Below are 18,608 nucleotides of genomic sequence, written 5' to 3'. Positions count from 1 at the left end.
CAAATGAAAATTTCAGCTGCCCTATCAGTTCTCATCATGTGAGATCATGCCCATGTCTTTTCCTAGTTTCTCCACATACCCAATACATTACAGGTATTTCCCAGGTACTTTCAGTCTCACATAGATAATGTTGTCTGTAAGTGAATAGTACTTTATTCCTAGTCACAAATATTTTTCAGGAAATGTGTTTCAACATTTCTCATAAGTAAATCATCAATGAAAAAAAAATATCTACACTCATTATACATGCCTTTCCATTGTTCAACACTTCTCATAAGTAAATCATCAATGAAAAAAATATCTACACTCATTATACATGCCCTTCCATTGTTCTACTATATTCAATTATATCTGTCTTGCCATTGTTCTACTACATTAAATTATATGTGCTTTTCCACTGTTCTACTGGATTCAATGTAACAATTAAATGCACAATTATACTATACTATACAGTCTTTAAAGAAAAATGACAAGTATAAGTGAAATGACAGAGTTAACTATAGAACTATTTCTATAGTTCTGTTAACTTATGTGTAAATTATTTTGCAGATAAGACTTCTATTAATAAGATATTAGTATTTGAGCATCATCTAGCATACTTTGTGGCTAAAATAGAACACTTCCAGAACACTTTTTTTTTTCCAGTAACAAAAATCCCAACAAAGATTGACCATTACAATAAATATTCAAATAAGACTTAAAACTCATCCTTTGATTTTAGATTAGGAACATCACAGATTTCACTCAAGAAGTAGTATTGATGTGGTAGGCACTGAAAATTCAAGTTTTTGTCTTTTTCCTACTTAAATACCTATTCATCAGAACTCTGTTCATTTTCCTAGAATCCTTCTACAAGTCCAGTTTCTATTTTTTTCCATGGCCAGTAAATCTAAGAAACATGGCCTAATAGTTGGAAACAGAAAACTTACCCACAAACACTAAACAATTCCTAAGAATATAAATTCAAAGTAAAAGGCACAACTCAGTATAAGCTCCCCACTATAGAGAGCTGCATAATACTATTAAAGCTAGTTATTAATTATATAATTATATATAATAATCCTATATTATATATAGAATATAAACCTATCTAGCCATAGGTTATCAAGTACAAACACATGACTTTACAAATGATGAACTAGGGCCACGAGGAATTAACTGACTTGCTTAAGATCACAGGATCAAGAAGCAGAGGTGATATTCCAATTCATTATACCATCAGCTTCTAAATCTATTTCTTTCCATTGTACCTAACTCCTCCCATACCTCACCAGCAGCACACTTGCAATTTCTATAAAACCTTCTATCATTGGATTTTATTACTGGTAAAAAAAAAAAAAAACAAGTTGGATATACACAGATTAATACAAGAATGTACTTTTCTGCAGTGTGGCAGAGAAAAGGAAGGGAACTCCATGTCCAGAGATTGGGTTTCAGTTCTGCATCTGATACACAGTGGCTAGAATTTTGGGAAGATCACTTAATCTCCATACCCCCCACAGCCAACTTCTCCAAGTTACAGAGTAGTCCAAGAGTCATCCCAATGGAGAATTTCTTCAGAAGGGAAGGAGAAAAAAAGAGAAAGAAAAAAAGAAAGATAATTATGTTCTTTCACTTGTTCCCCTCTCCTGACATCAATTGCATCTCCAACCACTTATTGGACATTTCAAATGGAATGACATCTTAAACTCAACATACCCCAAACAGAATTCATTATCTTTTTCTTTAAATGTTATAATTTTCCTAATTTCTCTGTTACTATTGAAAGTACCATTTGCAGCTCCAGTCAGGCATCCAGATTTGAAACCTGGATTTTTCTTTTAGACCTCTAACTCTCAAATCACTCTACCCCATCCAATCTCTGGTGTCAAGTCCTACTGCTTTTACTTTTATAATATCTCATTTATATATGCCTCTCTCTCCTCTGAATTGCTATCACCCTAATGCAGGCCCTCATCACCCATACTTAGATTACTGCAAAAGTCTGTGGATTGGTCTCCTTGCCTGAAGTCTCAAAGTACCCTAAATCCATCCTCTAACACTCAGCTATTAAACTGATTTTCCTAAAACACAGATGTCACTCTGTACCGATCCCTCAACTCAATACATTAAGCGGTTCTATCATCTGTTACCTCTAGGATTAATATATAATATTTATATAAATGTATATAATATTCACTTTAGTTTTTAAAGTCCTTCATAACCTGCCTCTCCCTTATTTCCACCTACCTAACACCCCTCCATTTACTTTGTAATTCAGTGACCCTAGCTTCCTATTCCTTGAATGTGAATGTGAATCTCCTGACTTCAAGCATTTTCACTAACTATCCTCCATTGTTAGAAGTTCTCTCCCTCATTATCTCTGCTTCCTGATTTCCCTAACTTCAAGTCTCATCTTCTGCAAGAAGCTTTTCTCAGTCCTCCTTGATTTTAGTATACCTTCCATCTAAGATGGCTTTGAACTTTATGCTGTCTTTATCTTGTTTCTGAAGAGATATTTGCCTTCTGACTTTAACCTAACTTACTCCTTTTGAAAAAGATAAACCTTTCTGGAATCAAATTCTCATTTTGTATTCCATGACACTGAGTTCTCAATGATATCCACTGCATGAGGACACATTTTCTTCCCTGCATTAAGATCTTTAATTTATCTTGTTACTGAAGGTTGCACAATTGGATATAAACATATGAAGACATAGACTTTACTGTGGCCTCCTTCCCATTACGATTGTATTTCTTATGAATTATGGACGTCTCTACTTTATTTCTTAATCATTGTAATCACCACTAATTAGTACTACACAACTAACAATTATAAAGGTTTACAAAGCAAATTTTTTTTATCACATTTGATCTTTAAAAATAAGATTATTCATAATGTACTTAGCACAGCACCTGACATATAGTAGGTTTCACATAAAATGCTTTAATTATTATTTTTGTTATCCTCATGTTAATAGTTGAGAAAACAAGCTGAGTTAATGACTTGCTGAAGTTCACATAGTTTGTAAGTTTAAGAAATGGAATTTGAACTCTGATTTTCCTGCATATAAATACACTATTCTATCCACTATGCTATATTACCTCCCTTCTTACTAAACTGTAGCTGCTTTCTATGGAGTCTAATCTGCTAGAATTTTGTAGGCTGTTTTGTCATCTTTTATTTTCAGTTTAAAAGTCTTTTGATGATATTTTTGAGATTCTAGTCATATAACTTTTTATCAATCCTTTTTAAATATGTCCCTAACTCATGGAAAACTCATTAGTCCTGTATTCTAAACCATGGTCTGGAAATCCAAAACTCAATCTAACAAGCACTTTCTAAAATTATCTCTCATCTCTAAATTCATTGCCCTCCCCCCCAGCCAAAGTTTCCCACCTCAATATTCATTAAGGCTATTCCATGCATTAATTTACTTCTGGAAGTAATATTTGTGCCCACAAATCATCATCAAATAAGAATATAATCCATCAGGTTTGATAAGCCAATATTGGTTCCTCATGGTACCCTGCACACACAATCTTGATAAAACTATTTCAAGGGAAATAGTGCTGGATTTGTATGCTAACTGTGTAATTTTGAATCAATTATTAAACTTCCCTAGATCTACACTAATACCATGGAATTGATAGCTATTCTATTCTGACTAACTCAAACATCTCTCCATTACCACTAAAAACCCACAGATTGGATTTATTAAGATATGAATCTGCTGCCTCTTCCACTTTGCTTTATAATGACATGAGAAACTTCCACAGTTAAATAGTGAGGATGAATACCCCAGTAACTCTTTCTTAAAAAGCATGTTTGGAGATTCCCCCTAAAGGAATGAGTTGCTTTAAAGTCAATGGCTACTTGGCCTTGAATTACTACAACTTCTCTTTACTACATATAACCCTACAGTTCTCTGTAACCATTATTAAGTCTCTCAACTTTGAAGTAGGACCAAAGAAAGGCTCAGTCAAAAGGTCTTTAAAACCCAGGATTCTGCTAAGAAAAAGTCTCAGACAAAAGTCTCTTTTTACCAGAAATTCAACTAGGAATAGGGTCTCAGACACAATTCTCAACCAGACATCAAACACATGCTTTATGTGCAGGGTATAATCCCCAATCATTGCAAATAAAACAAAACACCTAATATTTAATGTGAGCTTATTTAGACCCATGGGATCTGATCACCAAATACTTACCAACCCTGACTCTTACTAGTATTTGACATAGGACATATTAACACTTGTATCCATTATCACAGGAAGTAAATTTCCCATACTCTTCCCCTGTCCTTATTCTATGTCTAGATAAATAACTCCTGCTTCTATTTTTGATGATCCATGCCATTCAAAGCTTTCAGATGCAAGGCATCCCTTTCCAAGCATTCCTTACTCTCTTTACTTTCTTCCATCTCAGCCTTCATTCCACTCTTCTGTCAATAGGGACAGGGTTTTTTTTTTTGTTTGTTTGTTTGTTTTTTGGGTTTTTTTTGGTAAAAAGAGTTAATAATGACACCCATCCAATGGACATAGAAGGAAGATGTGGGTAATTTCATGCTGAGCTGTAAAATGAGTAATAATAAAAAGAATTAATAAACCCCAACAAGCATTTAAATATGAAACAAAATTGAAAAATATTCCCCAATCTCAAAGACCTTATAGTTCATTGGGGAATGAAACATATACACAAATAAGGAAACACAATTTGATTAGAGAAAAGAACATACAATGTAAGTGGAACTTCCACTGCTTACCAGGGAAGATGAAGGCTCTAGTTCCTCTAGTCCTCTCAAAGCGCCTGTTAGGAGATTCTCATTTGTGAAATCAATCAATTACCTTGAAGTCAATAGCTACTAGAAAGGGGAAAGTTAATGGCAAATCCAGAAAACAAGTCATCCAATTTGATGACAAAATACATTTAGAGGATCAACTCTAAAAAGTTTGGAAAGATAAGGTTATAAATGCTAAATTAGCTGAGTAACAAGTTTTTAATGGCAGAAATAAAATGAATCCAAAAAAAAATTCTGAGTGAGGAAATAGAGACTTACTTTTAACTTTTTATTATAAAATACACACACACATGCATGCGCACATGCTCACACAGATGCACACACGGTCACACATTTACATATGCACACATATGCACACACTCACATGTGCATGCACATACATAGAGGGAGATGGAGAAAGTCTTTATAGAAGTTTTAAGAGGAAAAAAAGGTTTTCCCTATTCTTAAGAGCTAGACAATGAATCATGGAAGGACAAAACGTGGAAGGACTGCTGCTATTCAGCAAATTGTGTCCTCTTGAGATCAGATAACATGCATTTGTAATGAACCCAATCAACATCTACATATCTTTCTCAAACAATATTTAACAGCATACACATATAAAAATAAAAAAAAATAGAAGTCATGGAGATGATCCAGGTTTATAGTTTGATAAAAAGGCATAAAAAGGACAAAAGATCAAAAAAGCCAAGGGCAAATCAGTTCAATACTGTGAAGGGAAAAGGGAACATGGATAATGGGGGAAAAAAAGAATGAGTGGAGATTACAGTGAAGATGAAGAACTAAGGATGGTGAAAAGAATTTATTAGTAAAACAGCAATTATGGTACAGCAATTAGGACTGAATGGTCAAATCAAGAATATGCACACCTGAATATCTCTAAAGTAGAGTTGAAATTGAATTCATCGGCATTTAGGAGGCTGATTAACCTGGGAGCCACAGGATTCAAGGACACATCAACATGTGTGCCCAAGTGTGAAGGCAATGGGTGTTCGCAGTTAAGGGGTTTTGAGCTACACTAAACTTGAGGAAGTTGTCGATTTCAGACTCACTAGGTGACATTTTTCCCCATGAAGAGTATACTTATAACAATATAATATGAAGCAATGGAAAAGTAGGCATTAATGTATACACTTCTTTAATAGAAAATCTGAATGTCTCATATTTATTATCTCAATGACATTACAAGAGAGAAAAAGTATTTCCTGCTTTAAGGATCACTTCAATCATTAATACTAAATAAATGTTCACAAAGCTTCTACAAATTTTTAATAAAAATCTTAATTTCCTATAAAATATGGGAATCTTGATTTTCTGGCCATCTAAAATATTATAAATATAGAGTAAAATATGACAAAATCTAGATACTACAAAATAACTTTGTTAACCACCAATTTTAGTATATATTTTATAATTCTGCCTTAAGAATGGTTAAGTGATACAAAGAAGGCCATCTAGTGGAAATATGGTATAAAAATAAAAAAACTATTAAAGACTCACCCCCACCCCCCCAAAAAAAGAAAGAAAAGAATAGAATAGAGAGAAGGGTTAAAAAACTACCACTTCTCATCTGCATTGTTTTTCTCTGTGGGATCCTGAGCCAACAGTGACCTCAAGTGTATGATTTAAATCTAAAAATGATATTCAAAAAAGTTGTTCCCACAAGATTCTCACTATCATACTGACTAGTAACATCAACAATTTGTACAAACCACCTCTTAAAAAGTTCTGAAATCACTGAGAAGGGTTGAGTGGTGGAGAATTATAGAAAGTTTTATAAAAAATTAGGAAAATTCAACACTAATAGAATCAGTGTAAAATGTCTCATGAATGCCAAAAAAAGTCTATTGAATGTCCAGAGAAGTTTTAGGATATAGTCATAAAACCATTCATAAAATCTTCATTTCTTAATTTCAATTTCATATACTGTAATTTAAATAGAATAAAAAAATAAATCAATATTTCTTGATAATTTAATGTAGATATTAACTACTACATTAACATCAATAACCCAACAATAAATTACTTTCTCCTTAAATATTTTCTGGGCAATGATAATGAAGTTCTATTGATAAGAAAGTGCTTACACAACATAAAAATTTAAATAGCATTAATAATACTGGTGTATACACACATACATGCACACATATCACAGTATTACAAACAGGTTCAAAACTAGTTTAAAGACTGCCAAAGTGTGAAGGCTCTTTACAAGTTTTTGCATTATTACTTTCCTTCCTTTCAGCGAAAATACATTTCTTTGTGATTACTAGATCACTAGGCATTATTAGTGCAGCACATTAATTCAGGCTTCTTTAACAAACACAAAATTCCCATGAAAACTTAATAAAAAGCAAATAGAAAACAGAGCCTCAGACTTTTCCTTTATACCTGCTACTTTATTTATTATATGCCCTGGTTCTATGCCAATTTGCATGGCTGAAAGAAAGGCATAAACACACAATTTTAGCAAACTATATCCCATAGGAATAAGTAGTTTGCTCTTTTTTACTAACCCAAAACTACTTATATTTCCTTAGCACAAAATTATGGTCAATTAACAGAAAAAGCCCTGGGACTGAGAGAACCAGGAGACCAGGTTTGGCAGGAGACCAGTCAATGTGTGATTTTAAATAATTAAGTGCTTCTTTTGGACTATTTCTTCCCTTTGTAAAATGAGGGGATTACAGAACTAAATGTTGATTATAGTACTTGACGTATCTACAAGCCTTTCGAAATTTGCTATGTATTTTCTTCCCAATAATACTGTGAGTAAAGTAATACAAATATTATCTGTTTTAGCCAATAAGCATTTATTAAGTATTTAATAATTGCTATGTGTTAGGTATAAAAAGAAAAGCAAAAGACAAGAGGAGATCACATCTAATGGGGGAGGGAAAAATAACATACAAAAACCTATATTTAAACTGACTATAGGTAGGATAAATAAGAAATAATCAACAGAAGGGAGCCAACGGAATTAAGAGGTCTTGGAAAAAGTTTCTTCTAAAAGGTAAGATTCTACCTGATACTTGATGACTGATAGAGGCGAGAAAGAAGGATATCAAAAATGTCCCAAGCTGAAAGATAGAATATCTTATTTATGGAATAGCAAGGAGTATAGTGTCACTGGATGGAAGATTATCTGGGATGTAAGAACTCTAGAAAGGTAGTGAGGAAAGGGCTTGCATATGATGAATTCTACCCTGAAGGTTATATTTGGAACCACTGGAGTTTACTGAGCCCCTGGCAGGGAAGGGTAGTTATGAGAACCTGCACTTTTTAAGAAAATTACAAGTTAACAGTTGGGGAATGGACTGGAAGAAGAAGAGATTTATGGCAGGTTGATCCAGCAACAAGGATCAGTACCTTATTCAAGAGATATTGCAGAGGTGACATCCAGAGCCCTCTGTGACAGGGGACATGCAGTATGGGGGAGGGAGGCAGTGACTCTGGGGGGCTGAGGGAGGGATGACACTTTCAAGAAACAGGACAGTCCTTCCATTACAATAAGAAAATTGAGTCTTCAGTGAGACCACAGCCTATAGGGCTTTCCTAGCCTAGCTCTATACCTTATGCCTCAATAATACTGTCCACCACCTCACAAATATCCAATCATTTAAGCCTCATCACAATATTGATCTATTAGTACCATAGTTATTAATAACCTCATTTTACATATAAAGTAACTGAACCCTGGGAAAATTAAATGCTATCCATTGGTCATAAAATTGGGGTATTCAAACCTAAATCTTTCTGATTCCAAATCTAGCATTCTATTTGCTACATACTACCCTGATCTCCTGGGTTCTTTTAAACTCTGAAACTCTTTAAGTTTTTAAAATTGGCTTTGGATTCTCTATCTTATATACCACAATGTAAAACAGCATGCTGTTTGCTATATTTTTAGAAATCAAGTTAATCTGATACTGTTATGCTAAAAGAAATCAAAGGGGTATGCTTTTGTTATATAAAAAACATTCAGGTTCTACAGTAATTCTGAGAAAAAAAAGAAAATTTACTATCATATAAACTGAAATTCAAAGTTCAAAACAATGATTACATAAAATCACCTAGATGAAGTAAAAAACAATTCTCTACAATAGAAATTTTTTTATTAAAATAGGAAAATTCTCTTCATTGCTGCAATTGGGTCTCTGGGAGACAAGGATAGACACAAGTTTTAGTGACAGCAAGACTCACAAACTAAATTAAAATAGAGAACTTTTATTTATCCTTTTGAAACACAAAATTAAAAGTCTTGCTTACTTACACACTATTGGAGGGCAAACAAAATTTCAAAACAGTGCACAAGTAAAATAAAAGAGACATATTTGGCTTTCAGAGTAAACTTCACCTTAAGGTGATTCTTGCCAGCATACACATACATAAACAAAGGCAACAACTCTATGTAAGAAACACTACTTTAGCTGATCTATGAATGTTTCTTAAGTGATCCTATGAAATGAAGAGAAAATAAATATATCACTGACAATGGAAAAAAGCTAGTTGGAAAAAAAAAGAAAAGAAAAAGAAAACCTTTTCAAAAGAAAACAGTGTGATTTGGTTGAAGCCAGATTAGGTTGGAAGTCAGAATTGCACTAAATCCTTGTATGACCTCCAGCAAGTCATTTCAACTCTCCATAAAATGAGGCTGTTAGACAAAATCATCTTTCTGAGCTCTTCCAATTTCAACATTCTATGATTCCATGACTCTAAAAATGCTAAATTTTGATTTTCTCTTTCTTAGCATTATTTTTTTATCAAGTATTGCTTCATTCAAATTCCCACCAAAATGCTTTGATAACTTCCATTCTTCTACCTTCTGGGAACACGTCACAATGCTGGGTAGCCCCTGGCTTACTAAGCCTTTCAAAATAAGAGTCAACAAAAACTATTGTGTCAATTATATTTCCAAGTGACCGTTTGTGAGTTTTGATTTTTCATAGAGAAAAAAAAATTATATAGATTAACTCTTTCAAGAAAGTTTACTTTTTTTACATGTTAAAATGGGCTTCGGTTAAATCTGTCATTTGAAATCTAATTAGGATTTTATTGAGCAAAAGTTAATTGCATTACAGTGCATGGGCTTAAGAAGTTCAAGAAAAAAGTAAATAAACATCTGATTGAAAGAAGATATGACACCATCTTCTCATTATCTCCTACAGAAGAACCCCTACTGTTCTACTGCATTTAAACAGTATTGTATTGTAACAGTGTTTGTTTAACAAACTGCACTTTAGCAAAAAATCTACTATTGAGAAAATCTTATTTCACTTGTTTGAGAATCTTCCCCAACTACTCCATTTCATTGCATAAAACATGTACCAGACATTCAATGTATGTTAAATAAATGATCCTATTCCACAAAGAGGTAAAAAAATGATTTGTTTGCTGTCCATTTTCATTATAGTGGTATGTATTGCTACCATTCTTCTAACTTCATCATGATTATTAAAATGCTAATCAATCCTGAAAAAGCTCAATAAAAAGGGCACTATACTATCCAGGACTCCGTATGCCAATAGGAAGAAGTTAGGTTATGTATTTATCAGATCCTAATTCAAATTCACTCAGGATTTATTAAACACTGACTCTGCTCTAGACATTGTGCTGGGAATAAAAGATAAAACGACCACTGCAAAATATTCCTTCAAGCACTTTCCATTTGGGGGGGTAGGAAGGGGTGGGAGAGGAGGCTGATTTTTTATAAAACCACCATGTCCTTAATTACTTCAATCTTATTTCTGTAAAAGCAAAATAGCCATTATTTACCTCAAAAAGACATTTCTGAAAGTAAGTTACAAGGGCAGCTAGATCATAAAGTGGTTAGAGAATTGGCCCTGCAATCACAATGACCTAAGTCTAAATCTGATCTCAGACACTTGACACTTAACTAGCTGTGTGACCCTGGGCCAGTCACTCAACCCTTTAAATCTCTACTCTTAGCTCTTAGTGATAGCAGGTTATGTGAATGACTATACCCTTTAAACCTAAATCAAGTAATACTTTGTTAAAATACCAAAGTTAGCTACCTTAACAAAACAATTTTTGCTAACTTGAATAAACCTAAGTATTCCACATTGCATGATACAGAGAAATCATAAGCTATTTTAAGCCTGTAACAATATTTCTGCATTTGTATTCTTTACTGTTATTTACAGATGCAATGATTCTATAACTAAAAAGTTATTAATTCAAAAAGATTTAAAATCATCTTTTCCCTACTCACATGACCAAGTAAATTTACATTCTGTGATTAGGTTATTAGTAGCACTTTTAAAACTAAAATTTAAGATCAAAGGGAAGTGGGAACTGGAAGGGACCTCCGAGGGTCATCTAGTACAACATCTTTATTTTATACATGAGAAAACTGTGGCCCACATACATTAAGTGACTGTTCAAGTTCACTCAAAGAATAAAAAAAGTAGGGATTTGAGCACAAATTCTTTGAGTTCAAGTTTTACTCTCCATTGTGTCACACTGCTTCCAAACCATTAAAATAAGTTAATCATATTAAACTAGAAATGACACAGATGGGATTCTAAATAATCTAAGGAATCCTAATATTTGATAAATTGTTATATTAATACAAAAGGTTTTATTATTGATAACATCAACTTAATTTCCACTGTGAAAGCAAAACCACAACCTTCCTGCAAGCAAACAAAAAAAGACAAATTTAACCTTAACTATTTTTCCACTTAAATCTTTAACAACCAACAGCAAATGAGTATAAATTGGCAGAGAACCAGCCACCAATCCATAGATTATTTTAGATAATTAGAAATAAGAGGTTATGTAATCTTATTTAATGGTTACTTAGCTTGAGCATAAAGCCATCATTGGCAATATTGGAGATTTGGATTCAAATTATAACATGTAAGGGTTATTTAATTTTTTTTAATCAAAAATCAGCAGCCCCACCAGTAAAAAAAAAAAAAAATACAAAATATGGAACTTGCTGTCCATCTCTATTTGCTCTATTGAAAATAGTTAAAAAAAAAAATAAAAGCATTCATGTAAAGATTTCTTTCCCTTAGGGAGCCCCTACAATATTTTATTCATTCTATAAGCATTTCATTCCCTGAAAGTGGGATGTGTCCACCTAGATAGATCAAATACGTAAAAGCTGATGAAATACATGTTTTCCCATATTATTAAAATTCCATTTTTTGATTTGTTATTAGAATACCTTAGGAAAAGGCTTATAAGATACATATTTACATTTTTCCTCAGAGAGAAAAAAAGGAATGTCAGAAAATATATTCAGCTAAAATATCATTGATATTGGAAAAATATTAAAAGTCAGCTCTTTAGCATTTAACATATGCTTTGAAACACAAAATCCAATATGTAACTGCCATATAAAATATTTTAATGATCTCTTTCCTTTTCAAGCAAGAACCAATTTTTTCTATCAGTCTACCCCTTTCAACATTATCCTGCTACACTAAAGAGGAAAAAATATCCCTCAACATCCACATAGTCCAGCAAAACTAAATTCCCACATCAGTCATGCCACCAAATGTCTATCTCTCCCTGCATTTCAAGTCCATCATCTTTTGATCGGAAGACTGATGATCCTATCTATAATATTAAAAGACTACATTATGTATATAGTTCCATGATTTAGGGTCAGATTTGCTTCATTTCTTTGAGAACTCCTATGAAGTTAACTTAGTGGCCATAGGGGTACCTGAATTAAGATCATAATGGGGTTGTAAAAATTCAGTAACATAATACTAAAATGAAAATTCTTAGTTCTAATTTGTCTAATCTGACTTAGCTAAGACTTGTTTATAAATTCCATCAGAGTAAATAACTATTTTTAAAAAGTTAGAAAACATTCCCAAACAACTGCTAAAAATCGAATGTGAAACTCTGACAAATTATAATTCTTTAAGCAAAGTCCCTAATGAATCATTATGTCCTCCAAAAAAGACATGGAAAAAATAAGTTATTAAATTAAAAACTTTTCAAAATAAACAGTACAAGTACTGTTATACACCCATTTCCAAGACATGTTAAAATAGTAACATTAAAAAGTTTAAATTTTAATTAACATGATTAAATCAACATAAACTACTTCCTATGTCATAGATTTAACCTTCATAACAAACAACCAACAAAACCTGTGGCATTTTTCTTCTCTACATGACTGTACAATCACTGCTGGTCAGGTTCTCTACTGTTACAGGTTCAAGCACTGAGATTAGAAACAACTGATATGAAATTGTTTCTGAAAGCCACAAGCAGCTAAGTAAATGAAAATATTTTCCAAGAGCCAATGACAAGATGATTATCTGAGGTCAAAGTCAAGGTTTTCTAACTTTTTGGAAATCAATATCCTTTTTTATTTATATCCTTTATTTTTATTTGAGACACTATTAATTGACTAGAAACTTATAAGTTACATAACAATATATTCATATTTTACTTAAAAAATATAACTCAGGCAAATTATATATCTAGGGTACTATATTCTAAAATATTTTATCCTATCTGTGGTGAACGAAATCATACTTAATAGCAGTAAGATAAATAACATCTACCATCCTCATTTAAATATGCAATTTGAGAATGGAAGTTCTCACTGGAATCTCATTTTTAGCAGGGAAGCTAACTAGTTTGGTTAACTCTAAGACTATATCAAACTAAATAGCTATATTTATGACAATCTAGAAGAAACAGTTTCATATTAAAATTAAAGTTTATAAATATTAAAAACTGAAAATACAGTTTATGAAAAGTAAATTTAAACTTTTAAAGACTAACTCATTCTACTTTTAAACTCCCTTGTCTTATTAATTGATAACAACCCTTCTTAAGAAAATTATATTTTGTGTAACCCAAGATATATCTCTAATGCCTCTGTTTACACAATATATGATTTTTTTTTCCAAAGAAAAGACAGCCCAGAAGAGGCAAGAAAAGATTTAAGTAAATCACAAAGGGTAAGGAGTACTGAACTCAATTGCAGACCTTAACAAAAAACCCTTAATAAATTGAAAATATACATGTATTTTCTTTTACAATGTTTATGTAATATACTTCATTTTTAATATGCTCACACTCCCCCCCCTTTTTTTTTTTAACAAAGACATACATTGGAATGAACCAGAAATTAATTTTGAAATCCAATTTTGTTCAATTCATAAAATATTCTCTATTTTCAGTTTTGCCTTTAACATTCCTAATCATTAAATGGTAATGTAAGAGGGAAATCCTACTCAGAAACAGTTACAACAATGAAATAAACAAAACCAGTTTTGAAATCAACAGATCCAGTTTTATATATGGACTCTAATGGCCCTTTGCATATGACAAAGCTCACACAAAATATAATACTTGGAGAAAATTTATGCTAACACATTAAGAGGAAAAATCAGTAGCTCCAGAACCCCTCTTTATGGGCAGTATATTTTACTAGAAAGCACAAAGGGCTGTAGAGAAGTGGACTGCTTGCTGAAGGGTTAATTCATCATTCATCCCTGCAGACTGCTTGTAAAAAAACATTTGAGATGAACACTGCTAAGGAAATTTTTGTCCTTAGCAGGTGTTACTTCTCTCTACAAAACCTCTTTTTCTCCCCTTCCCATGCCTTCCAAGTCCCATTATTATTCTGCCCTAAACTGAAGTGTTACTAAAATGATACCTGAAACAATTTTCTCTCTGGATGTTCCAAACCCCCAAAGCACTGAAAAGATACCTCAAGAAGGTCTTTCCTTGTCCTTTACCTGCCCTCCCATCACCCCCCCCCTTTAGATGGCACCCCCGAGGATTTGGTCTTTAAAAATTCCTTTCTCACTTCTCTTCTACACCCAATCCAGGAAACCCAAGGCAGGGATGAAACAGAGATAGAAACTTCACCCCACTCTGGACAGTCCCAGAACACTGGTCCTTATCCTTAAACCTCATTAAAGTCTCTCTCTCTCCTAGCTGAATCCCTAACTTCTTCATCCCTTAAGAACCTTCAATTTCAGTCAACATAACATTTCCTCCTTCCATCCCCTAGCTGGAAGGACACATCAATCCCTTCTGCCAGTATCCCCCAACCAACAAGTTTCCCAATCTTCTTTCAGTTTTCCCTACCAAGATCCCAGATTCAAGTCTCTCAATTATGTTTGCACCTTCTTTCCCATCACCCAAATTTCCTAAACCCTGATTCTCCAAACCCGTGTCCAACCCAACATCTCTCCTAGGTTCTAAGACTCATTGTCATATTTTCCCCTAGCCTATTATCCAAATATTTTCTAAATCTCCCAGATTTCTCCCTGGTCCCGAGTCCCCCCAAGCCCTTCTCTCTGATCCCTACCCCAGACTATCTCTTTCCTAAACACCTCCCTTCATGTCTTCCAGATTAAACCAAGTACCCCGACCAAATTTTCACCACCCTCCTCCAAGTCCTTTGACACCCCCCCAAGTTTCTCCCTCATCTCCTCCTGTTCCCCCAGGATTTCTCTCCGATCCCCTAACCCAAAATGCTCAGTTCCCTATCCCCCTCTCAACGGCCATTGTACACTCGTTAACGGTCGTCCCTGCCTGGCTCCCCAAAGGGGCGAGGATCGTGAGATCAGCTCCCCGGGTCCTCGGGGCGGGGGTGGGGGTCGAGGAGCCGCTCCGCAGAATACTTACCTTGGTTCACCAGCCGCAGCGCGTGAGTGAAGGAGGGGTCCAGCGAGTCCTTCTCCGCCATCAGCTCGGGCAGGTACTTCTCCTCCATCCTCTCGGCTCCTGGCTCGCTCCCGGGCCGGCCCCAGGGGGTGGGAGGAGGACGGCGGCTCGGCCAAACAGGCGGCTGGACCTCTGGACTGGCGGGGGCGGCGCCCACCTCCTAGGTCGCTCACCCTCCCTTCCGAAAAATGAAAAAAGTATCGAACCCCCAAAGAAGGATAATACGGAGTGCGACGACCGCACGCCCTTCCGCTGACGCCCGCTCCTCGGCTCAGCAGCTCGCGTCCCGCGGGGAAGGAAGAAAAGTGCCCGAGGCCCCCAGAGGCAGCAGCCAAGCTCAATCCGGGCGGCCGGCCAGGCGGCGGAGGAGTCCCACCGGCAGCCGCCTAGGCTATGAGATACCTCACGACCGACGGCTGCTACAAACGCAGCCGCTACAGCTGCTGCCGCCTTCCGGAACCCGGGCCCCGACTCATGAAGTGGGTACCGTGCAGGGAGAGCGGAGGGTGGGAGGCAGAGGGGCAAGGAATACCGATAAAGAAAAATGGGAAAGAAAAAAAAGCACTGGGTGGAGAAGACAGCGCCTTCCCCCTCGGGGGATGACAGCTCACCACAGCCCCCTCCTCTTCTCTTCTTTTCCCTCCCGCCGCCAACCCGAAGCCCCAAATCAGGCACAGGGGATCACCGCCGCTCGCTGCTGCTGCTGCTGCTGCTGCTGCTGCCGCCACTTTGCTGCTGCAGCCTCCGCCGCCGCCTCAGCAGCTGCAGCAGGAACATCCACCCTGCGCGCCTGCCCCGCGCAGACTGAACTGGCCGCCCGGGTGCTCTGGCTCCCCTCCTTCTTACCCCTCCCCCGCCCCCAGCCGCTGGTGCTACAGAGCATGCTCAGTGCTGCCGCCGCCGCCGCCGCCGCCGCCGCTGTCTCCCCGAGTCCCGGCCGTGGCGCCTAGCCGCGCGCGGATGGGTGGGTTGGGCTCCTTTGCCTCCGCGCTCTGTTCCGGGGCTCCGGATTTTCACCGCAGCCCTTGTGGAACTGAATGGGGGCCAGAGGGAGGGGGCGCGGGGACTGGCGTTCTGAAGGCTGACTTGGAGGCGCGAGAGGGGTGCTGGAGGGAAGGTGGACGAAGGATGGTTCGGTGCTTGAACTGAAGGGGAACAACGGGCCCTGAGAAAAAGGGGGAGTCATTGAGAATGCCCCCCCTTCAGAAAGCCATCTTTTTAATCCCGCAGGGACCCACTGCCAGCATTCAATGGAGGAGGGAATGACCTGATTTGGGAAGCCCTGTCTGCCCCCCTCCCCCTGCGGCCGTCTGTCACAGGTGCTTGAGCCCACAGGCAGGTGAAATTTGGGGAGTAAAAATCAGTGAAAGCAGAGGAAAACGTAGCTGGAGGACGCCAAGATATTAAGTGATGGAGCTTCCTCGTAACTGTGTTTGCATAGTACTGAGCAGTCCCCTTTATTTGTCCTTCCTAGGCTATATCTCCAAGTTGGATGGGCATCATTTGCACCTTGTATTTGCAAGGAAATTATCCAATACCTGCAGGGGGCACGATTGAGGCTTTTTGTCTAGCTTTCTAGTCACCCTAGCCCCATAGTAGTATGCTTCATAATGGGAGAACCACTGTGGAGGTCAACTCCATAAAGAGAAATGCCCTTGTTGGTGTCTTTCTCCACAGTAATCTCTCAAATTACCCCAAGTTGTCATTCGTTTCACAAATAGAACTTTATGTGTCCAGGGTGTGATGAATAACAGCCGGGCTGAAATGCCTGTATCTGGAAATAGCGTTCCTCCAGATGCTTGGGGCATAGCTTCTCCATCACAGCCTCTGACCAGCCTCTCCCCTTCCCAGCTCCCAAGATTTCTCAGATTTCTTAAAGTTTGCGAGTGATAGTGTTGTTCTCCTTTTGCTCCCTCATTTTCACTCCCATTAACCTGAAGTAGTTTTTTTAACACAAAATTCTAATTAAAGGATGTCTGAGGAACCATGGATATAGAGGAAAAAATTGACCTTAAAGAGTCTTATCCCTGAAAATCTATGTATCATCTTTACTATCATCACTAGGAATCATTAATATAAGTTGTTCCTGAGAAAGGACCTTACTAAAGAACCATGTACACAAACAAAAAACAAATATCCCAGACTTGTTCTTAGTTTTCTGAAGTTTTCTAAACCTAGAATAAATCCTTCCCTAGTGGCTCTCCACTGTGCTCCCTCCAACAGAGAGTGATCTCTCTGAACTATGGCCTACGGTCCTGACTGATGACCTCTTCTTCCTGGCCCAATGTTTGAGACAAACACTATGCATACTTCAGCTCATTCCTTATTCTCAGGCTGATTCTGTAGCCTAGTCAACTGCCTTTCTGACCCAGATTTACCTCTCCCTTCTCTCCCTCACTATCCTCAATATCCAGTTCTAGAATTCTGCCAGTTTTCCTAGATGAAGCGTGCCATTCTTACCCTCTATCACTCATTATTTTAATAACTACCGGGACTAAAATGCCCTGGTTATGCTTTCCTTATATGTTATTCTTATTAAAAGGTAAGGTCCTTGAAGACAAGGAATCTCTTTGCTTTTGTATTTATATTCCTAGTACTTAGCATAGCACTTGATTCATAATTTTTTTATTCATTCATTCATTGTACTGCAATAACTGAGTATTGCAATACTGTAAATTAATATTAATGTCCAGGAAAGGTAACACAATGACTTCAATTCTCTCTAAGTAAGGTCTAAGTGACAGATAACAGATCTTTGCCAGGGCAAGTTTTGATAGGGAACTGGAGGGAAGGGAGAGCATGAAGGCAAAGCATCTTAAGGAAGGGAGAAGAAATGAGAGATGCAAAAAAGAGGTCAAGGGCACTAATGGTAGTCTTTCCAGCTTCATAGTTTTGCCCAAGGCCATTGCTAGTCCCATCTCTGGCCAGTACCATTTCCCATTTTTTCCTCCCTTCTCCCTACATCATCCAAGCAGGCTTATTGTAACAATCTTGAATCCCACTGGGCAGTTAAACATTTCAGTCAGTTGTACTTGAGACTTCTAACAGGCTATTTGTTCTCTTATCTTCACGTTGTATTTGGCATTAGTGTTCTGAAAGCAGCTGGGAAGGAGGGCTGTGCATGGAGAAACTGTCAGTAGAGACACTGAA

The 18,608-nt window shown here is 36.7% G+C and overlaps 1 protein-coding gene across 1 annotated transcript in view; it reads right to left on the bottom strand.

Moving 5' to 3' along the window:
* The window catches only part of KHDRBS3 (KH RNA binding domain containing, signal transduction associated 3), a 243,697-nt gene extending 227,593 nt beyond the window's left edge, over nucleotides 1-16,104 (bottom strand). Inside the window, exon 1 of the mRNA XM_051971129.1 lies at nucleotides 15,420-16,104. Coding sequence (XP_051827089.1) covers nucleotides 15,420-15,507 — 88 coding nt within the window. The 5' untranslated portion in view covers nucleotides 15,508-16,104. The remainder of the gene's footprint in view (nucleotides 1-15,419) is intronic.
* Between the last annotated feature and the right edge of the window lie 2,504 nt (nucleotides 16,105-18,608).

This window comes from Antechinus flavipes, chromosome 1 (genome assembly GCF_016432865.1).
Source record: "Antechinus flavipes isolate AdamAnt ecotype Samford, QLD, Australia chromosome 1, AdamAnt_v2, whole genome shotgun sequence".
Lineage (NCBI taxonomy): Eukaryota > Metazoa > Chordata > Mammalia > Dasyuromorphia > Dasyuridae > Antechinus > Antechinus flavipes.
The sequence above is the reverse complement of the archived record's forward strand: the minus strand, read 5'-3'. Positions and strand labels throughout refer to the sequence as shown.